The 12,607-nt window shown below is 48.2% G+C and overlaps 1 protein-coding gene across 6 annotated transcripts in view; it reads right to left on the reverse strand.

Annotated features, from left to right (window-relative positions):
• The window catches only part of ATP2C2 (ATPase secretory pathway Ca2+ transporting 2), a 75,165-nt gene that overhangs the window by 26,696 nt on the left and 35,862 nt on the right, over window positions 1-12,607 (reverse strand). For all 6 annotated transcript variants that reach the window (XM_074370333.1, XM_074370332.1, XM_074370334.1 and 3 more), the window contains 6 exons: window positions 10,096-10,185; window positions 8,964-8,999; window positions 8,810-8,871; window positions 4,742-4,850; window positions 386-535; window positions 232-300 (listed from right to left, as the gene is read on the reverse strand). In XM_074370333.1, the coding sequence (XP_074226434.1) occupies window positions 232-300; window positions 386-535; window positions 4,742-4,850; window positions 8,810-8,871; window positions 8,964-8,999; window positions 10,096-10,185 (516 nt within the window). The remainder of the gene's footprint in view (window positions 1-231; window positions 301-385; window positions 536-4,741; window positions 4,851-8,809; window positions 8,872-8,963; window positions 9,000-10,095; window positions 10,186-12,607) is intronic.

A 12,607-nucleotide genomic window follows, 5' to 3' on the forward strand; every position in this document is an offset into this window, starting at 1 on the left:
GCTTGGATTTTTTACATCTTGAGCTGAGAGACAATGACATGGGGACACGTATATAAACGTGCATTGCCTGCTACACTTAAGACCTGTGCATGTTGCTGTAAGTTCTCTCTTGACAAAAATCCTCACACTGATCACATCGGCCTCACTCCTAAGGGCTAGGCAGGACTGGTATGACTCACTGAGAGTAACGTCAGAACCCAGCTTATAAGACCAAAGCCCCACTGCCCTTACCTCTTCGGCTTGCATCATCTTAAACACTTCTCCGAACTGGGACCTCTCGCCTGTTCCAATCACGACGCCCTGCCCTCAGGGGAGACAAGTGTGAGTCTGAGGCTGAAAGCCTGTGGGTGAGGGAGGTTGAGGTCCCAGGCACCCCGGGGCGTACCTTCCCCTTTCCACACTGCACCAGGGTCCCCATGAAGACAATGTTGCTCAGGGTGGTGAGGTCACCCTCACCCGTCAGCGGGGTGTCCGTCTTACTGCTTGGCTCAGCTTCTCCTGTGAAACTGGACTCGTCCACCAGGAGGTCTGTGACCTGGGGGAGCAAAGGGAGCAGACGTGGCACCAGCCCCTCCCACCTGTGAGCTGGTTTTAAAAGCTGTCATGAGTACATGTGGCTTGTCTGTCACTCTGGGCTATAAACCCACGAGCACAGGCAACAGGTCGGTTTTCTCCCCATCTCCTTGGTACCAAGCACAGTTCCTGGCACAGAGCAGGTGCTCAAGAAATATCTGAGTGATGGGGATTTGGGGAGGGGTTCCCTGACGCAGGAGTGGAGGAGAGAGAGGCTCAGAGGAGGGCTTTGGGTGTGGCGGGCTGAATGATAGCCCCCCATCCCATCCAATCCCCCAAAGACGCCCAAGTCCTAATCCTCGGAACTTGGAAATGTGTTACCTTGATGGCAAAAGAGACTCTGCAGATGTGATTAAGTTAAGGACCTTGAGACTGGGTGAGTGTCCTGGATCCTGGTGGGCCCTAAATGTCATCACAAGGGCCTTATAAGGGGAGGATCAGAGAAGCATCTGAGGGTCAGAAACACAACGACAGAAGCAGCAGTTGGAGTGATCCAGGGCCACAAGCCAAGGAATGTGGGCGGCCTCCGGAAGCTACGAAAGGCAAAGGGAGCAAATTCTCCCCCAAGCTCCCGGAGGGAGCACGGCCCTGCCAGCACCTTGATTTCGATTCAGTGAAACTGAATCTGATTCTGACTTCTAGAACGGTAAGCTAACACATTCGTATTGTTTTAAGCCACTAAATATGTAGTAATTTCTTCAGCAGCTGTAGGAAACTGGTACCCTGAGGAAACCCAGAGGGAGACAGAGAGCCAGGAAAAGAGGCAGAGGAGGAGGTCACAGGGGAAGAGGAGATGGAAGGAATGTTTGCAGCTGAGGTATGGGGAAGTCATCCTGGCTGATGACTTGGCTTGAATTTCATGATCACCAGAACAGCCCGCCTTATGGCCTGGTTAACGTACACGGTACATCTGTTTTAACCATCAAAGGAAGGACTGCATTATCCAGAAGTAAAGAATGCCCACTTTGAAGACAGGGACAAACTCCTCCCTTCCTAGGAAGCCCATACTGGTAATCCACGCTTCTCACTGTCTACATACTAATCTGTCTTTTTTGAAGCCTTGAAGGAATGTGTCCCTGCCATTTTTGATGTATGTTTTTTGTTTTTCTTTGTTCTGACAAGATGCAAAGCTGTGCTGAAAACCATGCTTCTCCGGAGCAGTTTCTCAGAGCTGTGTAGAGGCTGTCTCCTGGGCTACAGTGTCAGTTTGGTGTGAATAAAACTCTTTTCTATTCTTATTACAGATTATTTATTGATTACTTGCAAGGGCCCTGGAACCAGATGACCCGGGTTCAAAGCTCCTCTGCCCCACTTACTGCTGTGTGACCTCAGGTGGCTCCTTAACCTCTCTAGGCTTCCATGTCCTCATTGTAAATGGAGAGTCCTGTTCTCTTAAGGTTGCTGGGAGATGAAGCAAGGCAGTTTTTATACAGTGGCTAGTGAAGACTTGATTTTTCTTATATGGCTGACCCTTGAGTAGCGCTGGGGGGTTAGGGCACAGGTGAAAATCCTCGTACGACTTCAGTCAGCCCTCTGCATCCCAGGCTCACCCAGTGACAGACCGTGCAGTGCTGGAGTATTTACTATTGAAAAAAATCTGCGTCTAAGTGGACCTGCACAGTTCAATCCTGTGTTATTCAAGCGTCGACTGCCTGCACATTATTTCTCTTCACGTGGAGAAAAACAAAGGGAGGCAGAGACGGAGGGGAGCATCTGGACCAATGAGGCACAAAGCTGGTTGTGTGTGTGTGTTTGGGGGTGTGGGGGATTGCTGGTGACCTCTCGGCATCATGTCAGGTGAGGGCAAATCTGAAAAGAGATTCGGGGCACAGAACCCACCAGATGCCAGTGACCACCAAGGAGATGATTTGGCCTAAAGACAGTACAATTGAGGGCCCAGGCAACCCCATCACTTCCTGCTCAGGGGCACACAAAGGCACTTCCTGTCTCCTCACACCTGCCCATGTTTCTACCTCGACAAAGCATCACCTGGAGTCCTGACAGATCCCATCCAGTCCCTTTTTCATTTTAGATATGATGGGGGAGAAAGAGCAAGCAGTGGGCCCTGCTCCACCAGTATCTCAGGTCAGCCTTTCACCAAGGCCGTGGCCTTGGTTTTAACTCTGGGAAGAGAAAATGTTCTGTGACCTGGACACACTTACAAAATGGGCTAGTATTTGCATTACTTATTTTAAGAGCTTTCTTGAGCCTGCCTTCAAGGAAGCCCACACTGTTTCCTGGACCTTGATGACTTTGAAATGTATATAAAGTTCTCCTGGATCTCAGAGCTTAATAGCTGAGAAAAATATTCCACCGTGAGTAAGCAAAACAATTTGCTTTTAATGGAGTTGCAAAGGACCAAAAGGAAATCTGTAGGGTGTTCATGGCTGAGAGCCTTGAACAAAGCCCTTGTGGTGTCAAATACCAATGACAATTTAATGTAATAGAAGCATGGTAGGAAGAAAGCCAGCTGAAGTAGTAAAGGAGTTATATGAGGTTTAAAAAATGGTTTCAAAGAACCATTGTAGAGACCAGTAATGATAAATGATAAAACCAACTGCTGGTATTCAGTGACTTTGTCCCCACACCAGGCACTGCAAGAGCAGGTGGCAGGTTTTGGATTGTTTAATCTTCACGATAACCCCATGGGAGAGGAATGAACGTTAACTCCCTTGATAGATGAGGAATAAGAGGTTCAGAGAGGCCAGTCCCTTCCTCCCAGCTGAGAGGTGCTGAGAGGTGCTGGGAGGTGCAGGGCCAGGATTTGAAACCCAGGCTCCTCTGATCTCTACCATGCACCACCACTCACATGTGCTGGGCACTGTTCTGAGCACTTGGCATCTGGGAAGTCATTTAATCCTTATAACCACCCTATGAGCATTATCATCTCATTTTACAGATGAGGAAAAAGGCACAGAGAGATTAAGTAACTTGCTCAAGGTCACACAGCTTGTGAATGCTACGACCCCAGCTAATGCACTAACCACCTTAACTGCACTGTCTCTCTCTAGCACCTGGGGGTAGACATGTGTCCTCCTCATTGGCTGCCCAGCATGGGGCCCTGCCCTGGGCATCGGGGAGGTGTGGACAACGTCAGACTGGCTTCCCCAGCCTTCCCTGCAGGTGAGGCTTGGCCACTGGACAATGGCTTCTCTAATGAGACTCACGTGTCCTTGACTGAGAGTCAGAGGCCAAATGCTGGTGCAGGGAGAAGCGGACGGGGAGAGGAATCCATTCTGGGATGGAACACCTCCTGCTCACCCTGCTCCCACCATCTCCCTCGTCCCTAATGGCCTGGATGTCTGAAAGTCAGGGGCAGAGGGGTTTAAAAGCCGGAGTGCCCTCTAGACCCTGCCACCACTTCAAAGGCTGATGAGGAATGCTGTAAACCCAGAGCCCAGGGGCTGGCTCCCGGCCTCTTTGCCTCTCCCCATCCCCCCACCTCCAGGCCACCCTTCAAAAAGCGGACGACTCTTGATCCTGAGAACGCATCCTCCTTAAATAAATAAATCAGGCAGATAACTTGGGCTTAAACCTTTACCAGTAAAAGCTTTGAACAATTCTTAGGCATTATTGGAAGGAATCATAAAATAGATTACCGCCATCAACAGGTCCTTCTGAACTTGGTTTAACCTTTTCTCGAGAATCCAGGATTATCTGGTGAGACTTGGGAAATGTTCCATGAAGCTGTGACACTCTGCGACCCACCAAGGTGGGAGAAAGAGCTTGCCCCACACCTGGTGTCGCCCACAGCGCTACTGCAAAAGCTTGTGTGACTTTTTCTGGCTTTACTCGTTGTCCCCCTCCTCATCATTAAACAATCTGATAGCACGTTTCTCTGACATCAGTGGGGCCCTTTTCTGGAAGCAACTTTTCCCGCATTCCTCAGCCCCACCCTGGTTTCATTGGCCACTGCAGTTTGCTATCAACTAGACCACATAGCCAAAATTTGTTAGGCTTATACTTATATGAGAATAAATCAATTATGAAATGCAATGGGAGGAGCTTTGTGTTTGAAATTAGCTTGCTTGCTAATTTCCTGTTTGTGGACACGTACATCTGCATGTGCGCACATGTGTACACATGTGTGAGAGACAGAAAGAGGACCCCTGCCTCTGATAAGCTAAGTGTCAGCCTCGCCAGCGGACCAGGGTCTGGGGCCCCTCACCTCTGTGAGACGGATGTCCGCGGGGATCCGATCTCCGATGGAGAGAGACACAATGTCTCCAGGAACCAGGTCTCGTGCAAGCAGGTGCTGGAGCTTTCCTTCTCTTATGCTGCATTTGAAATGGGAAAAAGCAAGGGGTGAGGGTACAGTTCAGTGGTAGAGCGTGTGCTTAGCATGCATGAGGTCCTGGGTTCAATCCCTAGCACCTCCATTAAAAAAAAAAAAAATATATATATATATATGTATAAATTTTTAAAAAAATGAAATGGGAAAAAGCAAAAGAATCCATATTGACATCCCAATTTTATGCAGTTTGATAAATCTGAGTAAAGGTTATACAAACACACTTTCTCTTTCTGTTATGGACAAACCCTTGTGCTTTTGTGGTTTTTTAAAAAATTTTTACGTATCCTGAACGACTTTTGGGAAAGTGTATGGCTTCTGGGAAATCCTGGGCCTCATTTGAAAAGCGGGGCGACTGTTCACCCTGTCGGGAAACAAGGCTGGGCCCCATGGCCTCCAGAAGCTTCTGCAGGTTGAGAGAAGTGGTTCTAGAGCTTCCTTAATGGAGCCAGCAGCTAGTGGCACTTCAGTCCTCAGAGAACACGCCACTCTGGTGTGCAGAGCCCGTCTCAAGACCTCAGGGCCGGCACAGCCTTCTCAGAGCCAGAAGGAGCATCTTAAGTGCCAGAAAAGCCGTTGCTCCAGGCCATCATAAAATAGATTACCCCCATCAACAGGTCCTTCTGAACTTGGTTTAACCTTTCCTTGAGAATCCAGGATTATCTGGAGAGCCTCAGGAAATGTAGAGCCTCGGGATGGGATGTGCTTTGGTGCACAGGCTCTGACTTGAATCCCACCACACTCTGCCCATCGTCCAAACCTCAGTAACCTCTCAACTGGACCCCTGCCTCCTCTCTGGCCTTCTTCAATTCACCCCACATGTGGGAGCCAGAGAGCTCTTAAAACTCAAAATCAGATCAAAATGTCCTCCTGCTCCAAACCCTCTCCAATGACCTTGGAGTCAAACCCAGAGGCCCTGCTAAGGCCTCTCAACATGGGCCAGCCTCTTGCTGCTCCCACCCTCCCACACGCCTTGAACACACCCAGCTCTTTCTAGTCTCAAGGTCTTTGCCAACCTTAAGTGCTGGAGCAGACATTCCCTTCTTCCCAGTTAACAAAATTCAAACTTATTCAGATCCACACCCTTCTCCCCACAGCCAGGTGCTCCAGGAGGTGGGTCCTGACTGACTGAGACCATCAGGGTGATTCCATTCCCTGCCCATGACTGGTGTAGGTATAGGCATGACCTACAACACTAGCCTAGGAGACACTGTAGTAGAGAATAACCTTTGTTTTGTTGGAGGTTTACAGGGACACCATGACTTGGCCCATGGGGACGGCTGCAAGAACAAAGAATGCCTGCACAAGAAGACTGCAACAATCAACCACACCCCCTCCCTTGGTTTTTTTGTTTGTTTGGTTGGTTTTGTATAAAAGGATCCTGTATTCTGACTAGAGCAGGATGGTTCGCCAAGACATTAGTCTGCCATCCTCTCCGTCTGCTGGCTTTCTGAATCGCTATTCCTTGCCCCAACACCTCATCTCCTGATTTATTGGCCTGTTGTGTGGTGAGCAGAACGAGTTTGGACTCGGCAACAACATGAGTGGATATTTGCTGGGGTCTCAAGAGAAAGGTTTTCTCACTCTGTATACACACACACACACATGCACATGCACACACTCAGATGGCCTCTTCTTCTGTTGGAACTTTTCATGTCTGGCTGTGATGCCTGGAGCTATGGCAGCCATCTTGGGACCATGAGGGAACCAGGCCTGAGAACAAAGTCAACAAGCTGAGGATAGCAGAGTAAAGAAATAAAAGTACTAGGTCCTCAGTGCCATTTTGAATTAAACACCACTGTCCCCCAACTTCAGATCCCTTGCCATAAGACAATACAATTTCCTTGTGGTTTGTGCAGCTGTATTTTCTATTTTTTTTTTTTTTTTTGTAGCCAAGAGCATCTATCAGATCTACACCTCTTCTTCCCCAGCTCTTCCCTTGGCTGGCTCCTGCTGTTTCTCAGGCCTCAACTTAAATGTCAGCACCTCCTTAATGTCAGATCAGGGTGGCCTGCCAGCCAGCTATTTAAGGTTGTTCTTATTCCTCCACCAGTCACTAATGCATCTCCTTGAAGTTTTATTTTAATTTTTGTGTGGCCTTGGGTTTTGGGGGTGGGGGTCTTTCTGGCTTTAATACATCTGCCACATTCTAAAACCATCTTGTTCCTTCACTTCATTATCCGCCTCCCCTGTTAGGAATGTGAGTGCTTGGAAGGCAAGGTCTTCCATCTAGCTCATCAGTATAGCCCTGGGACGATTTCTCCCTGCACACAGTAGGTGCTTAATAAATATTTAATAAATGCACAAAGGGTGGAGGTAAAGCAGGAAGGGTCTGTACAGCAGGTGTTTCTCCCAAATTGTGCTGTGGGTGGCGGAGACTTGGGGGTGAGGCTATCTATCTTCAAGCCCTCTTTCAACTCTCCCAGGCTGCCTGCCTCTGCTGCTTTTTAAAGTAAAATTGTCTTTCAGAAGTGACTTCCGGGGACATCAATAATGCATACCCCTCACCTGAAAGGCCAAGACTTGATATTTAAACTTAAGAGCAGATCATCAAGTCCCATAAATCATTGATGTCTCCATTTGCTTCTATGATGACATCACATGTCACATGCCTGGATTTTTGACAGCCTTGTTTATCCGATCATTAAGCCCAGACATTTTTACTGCCCCTAGTGAACCTTCTAGGATTGACTCACCCTCTCTCATGCTTCTGCAGCATCCTCTTTTGGTCTCTATTTTGTTATTTACTATTTTCTGCCTTGTATCACACACAGACCCACAGACCCACAGACACACACTTGGCTTGTGGATTCTTTCAGAGGTGGGACTTTATCTCACTTGACCCTTCTCTCCCCCAGCCCTGGGCTCAGTTGTGCCATAAATATATATATCCAAATACACATTATATATATATATATATATATATATATATATATATATATATATATATATATATATATATGCAAATAAACATTAAGTTTCTTCCTCCCAAATTATCCTTCAGAACACAGAGAGCTACCCCCAAAGTACCTTTTGAAGTGACTCAGATCACAAGATACTTCCAGTTACTTTCTTTTGAGCAGACACACAGCTTTAAAACAACCTCAGTGGATGCCAGCAGGGGTGAGGGAGAAGATTTGGGCCTTTCCTGAGACAGTTTCATGTTTACAAGGGGAGTAACTCATGGATTACCAGTATGCTACAAATTCAACCAAGAAAAAGCCAGGCTAAAACACTCTCCCTGCTGTACCACCTCTGCCTTCACCCACGGCAGCAGCCCCTGTGGATGCTCTAAGCTGAGCTGTCGCAGTCAGCAGCCACTAGCCTGTGAGGCTATTTAAATTCAAATTAAATAAAAGAAGAATTCAGTTCCTCGCCTGAAGTCCTCAGGAGCCACATGGGACTAGTGATGCCATCCTGGGCAGTGTAGGTGACAGACCATTCCAGAAAGTTCTGTTGGACAGCACTGTGCTAAGCAGACATGTCCATGAGTTCATTCTCAAGCTGTCCCCCTAACCTGGCTTCAGGCAGATTTCCAATGCCTCAGCTTGTTACGGCCCTGCCTCTCAGCCTCTTCTGAGCCCACCCTTTGAGAATCCAGTGAAATCTCGGGATGCCTTCCCTAGGAAAAGGGCACTCCATTTTGCACACTTCATCACAGATGGTCCATCCTCTTCCCAAAAGCCATTCCTGCCACCCACAGCCCCCAGGACCAGCACCCTGATTAGACACCAGTGATGGCTGAGGCCCAGAGGGTGAATGACACGCCCAAGGACACACAGTAATTTGTTGGAGGGCAGAGACTGGGTTTCCTAACCCCCAGTAAGACATGGTTCTCCCTTATCACACCACCAAGGATTCATAGTTTGCAAAACTTCTGCCGAAGTCACCAGCCCACTGGCTCCTCTGATGAACCAAAAAGTCCCAGGGGGGTCTTCAACTTACCAGTTACATTCTGGAGGAACCAGCTTGGTCAGCTCTTCCAGAGATTTCTCTGACCTATACTCCTGGCAGGAAGACAGAGAGCATGGGGTTCAAGGGTGGGGCCTCCCGCCAGTCCAGAGTACCCCACCCGGGACCTCAGGACACACATACACACCTGGATGAAGGCAACAGTGACCACGATCAGCACCGCCTAGGGGGCAAAGGAGAGGGGACATTAACATTCAGCTGCCCGACGAGTGGGTGAATGAGCCCATGGAAGGCGAGGAAAGATCTCGTCTTTTAAAATAGATTTCCTTTCTTCTTGCAAAATAAATGCACTGTGCAGAAATTTAGAAACAGACAAGCCAAAATAAAGCATCCCAAATCCCGCCACCCAGAGGTTCACATTTTGGGGTATCCTTTTAGATTTTCCTGCACATATACTTGTAACACAGGATCAGAGAGTGCAGATGTAATCTTTCATCTCAACCACAGATAGCAAACATCACTCCACATCAGAAGGTGTGGATCTAGCCTCAGGCTTTCGAACAGAAGCACTGAATTCCATTGCATGGAAGGAGTGTTTTTGTATTTTAAAGGACAGCACTTGGCAGAAAGAAGGAAGGAGGAATGAAAGTCATCAAAAGGTGTTCAGTGAGAACCAGATATAAAAGGTCACTTATTGTATGATTCTATTTATTTGAACTGTCCAGAATAGGTAAATCTGTAGAAAGCAGGTTGGTGGTTTCCAGAGGCTCGTGGGCAGAGGAATGGGGAGGGACTGTTTAGTGGGTACAGGGTTTCCTTTAAGGGCAATGAAAATATTTTGGAACTAGACTGAGGTGGTGGTTACACAATATCGTGAATGTAGTAAATGACCTTGAATTATTCACTTTAAAATGACAAATTTTAATGTGTTTTTCACCTTAGTAAAAAAACATATTTTTAAAAAGGTGTCCCGTGGTTCTTGCTGGGTAACGATTATGAGAAGTTACTCTTTGTACTGCATGCACAGCCAGGATCCAGAAATTCCACCCTGGATGGGAGAAGAGTTCAGGGCAACGTGGTTTCCAAGCAAAGAACTGGAAGCCACCCAGGTATCCCCCAAGAGAGGGATGCCAAGTAACCCGGACACCCCACATGGGGATAGAGAAGGATGTGGATTTCTTTCTGCTGTATTTTCTATTTTTTAAAAAAATCTACATCCAAACTTTTTTCCTTGCATAACAAAGATAAGCAAAGATTTAGCAAGCCCCTTGGGTAGCCGGGTCTGGGAGCCTGGTGCGTCCCCAGCGTGGCGCACTCACCAAGGCGATGCTGACAGCGTCCTCGTATTCCTTCGTAAGGACACTCACCAAGGCAGAGGCCAGAAGCAGCAGGATCAGGGGGTTCTTAAACTGAAAAATGGAAACAGGGTGGTGGTTCTTTTCTAGGCTTGTGGAGATCAGAGACCTGGCTCCCCCCCCAGGTAGCAGCGTCAGCTCTTCACTGAGAGCTGGGCTTCCTGGTCGACCCTACAGTGATCCAAGGGCTAGTAGAGAAGAACCACCACCACTTGATGGGTCTCCTCTGCCTGAAGACCTGCAGGTAAGGGGGGACCATTGTATCTGCCTCCTCATTTCACACATTTTAATTGTTACAGACCAGGGAAAGGAAGCATAAACATAAACACAGAAAAACAGGATCAGAGAGAGCAGACCAAAGGTCAGGATCGGTGTGAGAGTCAGAGTATCAAAAAGAAAATAATGGTTATTTAAATGGGGGCCATATATTTGGCTCTGAGCTTCCCAGCAGCAAAGGCAAAAAGGGAAATGTGATCAGATGTGTGATTTATCAGCATCATGCCAGTGTGGTACATGAAGGGATTTAACACCTCTCACCCCAGAACTGCCATGTTTTAATTTCTCTGAACAAGGGACAGGGCACTTTGTGGTCAGCCCAGCATCAATTTTGAATCTTAAGACTAAGCAACTCAAAGACATTTCACCTTCTTAGCTACAATTTTTCTATGATTGTATCAAATTATCTATTTGTCACTATCCTCTGCTAGAAATTTTCCTAAGGACACAGGCCACATTCATCCTGGTGTCCCCAGTCCTTCCATGTGCCAGAATGGGGCCTGATCACATGGGGTGGCAGGTAAGAGCTCAGGAATCTGACAGAATTCCAGCTCTGTCACCACCATTAGCTCACTGAGAAACCTCGAGCAATTTCTCCAAGCCTCCAGGCTCTCTTAGCTGATGGAAGGACTAAAGATGACAATGAGAGGAGAGTAATCTGCCCAGTGGCTGGCACAGAGTAGGATTATAGATTATAGAAGGCACACGATAAACACTAGTCAAAGGGAGGAACTATGGCTGCCCAAGTTCCAGAAAACAGCCCCACTGTCAGGGCTCTTGATCCAAGCTGGCCCTAGGGTAAGCTTTCCCATGGTCCTTGCTGGGGCGGAGCTGGGCTGGAGTTGAGGGGGGCATCATACCTTCAGAAAGAATCGCACCTCAAAGCCAGTGTGCCTGGGAGCCCCAGGGCTCATGTCTGAGACACACTGGTGGGAGTCAACCCCAGGGAACCCACAAAAGAACTTCCCACAAAACCTTGAAACCTGCACCAAAGTTTCTGAGATGGACCATATTCAGTTAGCGACAGGCTTCTCTCCAGGGGAAATGCCAATATGTAAATAAACCATCTGCTCATTTTGGGGGACGGCGTGAGCCGTTGATCATGGACTTGAGTTCACAGGTTAGGAAAAGGGCATCGATTTAAAAATGTAAATGACATGCCATCTGAAAGCAGAGGGTGGACTTCAGGGCTGCCTCATGAAGTTGTGAGCTCCCTGTCACTGCAGGAGACAGACAGGAGGATCACGGCATCTGGCAAGTGGCAGGTGCTCAATGAACAGAAAGAATTAATAAGTGAGCTCATCAGGGGCGGGAACACACGGCCACTGGGCAGTACCTTCCAGTCCCACAAGGACTCCCACAGATGGATTCCTGAACTTATAGGGTTAAGATGAATAAGCTTATTTCCTGTTCTTAGAAACTGAAGAGATTTTATTTCTGGAGAAGACCTGGCCAGAGGCTAGAGGAGGCTAGAGGGTGAGGCTCTGACAGGACAGAGGCAGGAAGGGTCTCCAGGTGAGCAGGTCCCTGTGGAAGGGGCCGCCAGGGCAGAACTGACCAAGGCCCTGCTCCAGAAGGGAGAATGTCCCTCACAGCCTGTGTGTCAGCTCCTTCCCTGAACTCCAACTTCCAGGAGCCTCTGCTGCCTCTTCCCAACACTGAGGTTCCAAGAAGTTTCTAGGTTGGCCAGAGCCACCTGCGTTCCTAGAAGCCTATTTTGGTGCCAAAATGCGTCAATGAATGACATCCCCAGGGCACTGGGAACTGACTAAAGAACAGGGTGGAGACTGGAGGAGACTGGAGGTTGAGGATGCTGCAAGGAGGGGTGTGACTGATCCCTGAACTAACCAATCAAGAAAGCCTTAAACATGAGCCACAGGAAGGCAGCTGAAGCCCAAGGTTGCCCAGGAGTTAGACTGCAAGGGAGGTGTCAGGGATGGGAAGGGTGCAAAAGGCTGGGAGGGGACACTGAGGCAATCTGAATGGCTTCAGATGTCTGGGAAATTCTGCCTGTTAACTGGGGCTTTTTGAGCTGGTACTTGGTCAGTGGTGGGGGTGTTGATTTCTAGATTGGAACTTGCAGCCATGTCTATTTCATTTTTTTCTCCTTCTTTGCAATAGCTTCCAGGCATTTGACTCATGCAACAAGCATTCAGCACTAATGGCAGGGGTAAAAGGGCCAGGGGCTCCAGAGCCAGCT

Source organism: Camelus bactrianus, chromosome 9, assembly GCF_048773025.1.
Source record: "Camelus bactrianus isolate YW-2024 breed Bactrian camel chromosome 9, ASM4877302v1, whole genome shotgun sequence".
NCBI lineage: Eukaryota > Metazoa > Chordata > Mammalia > Artiodactyla > Camelidae > Camelus > Camelus bactrianus.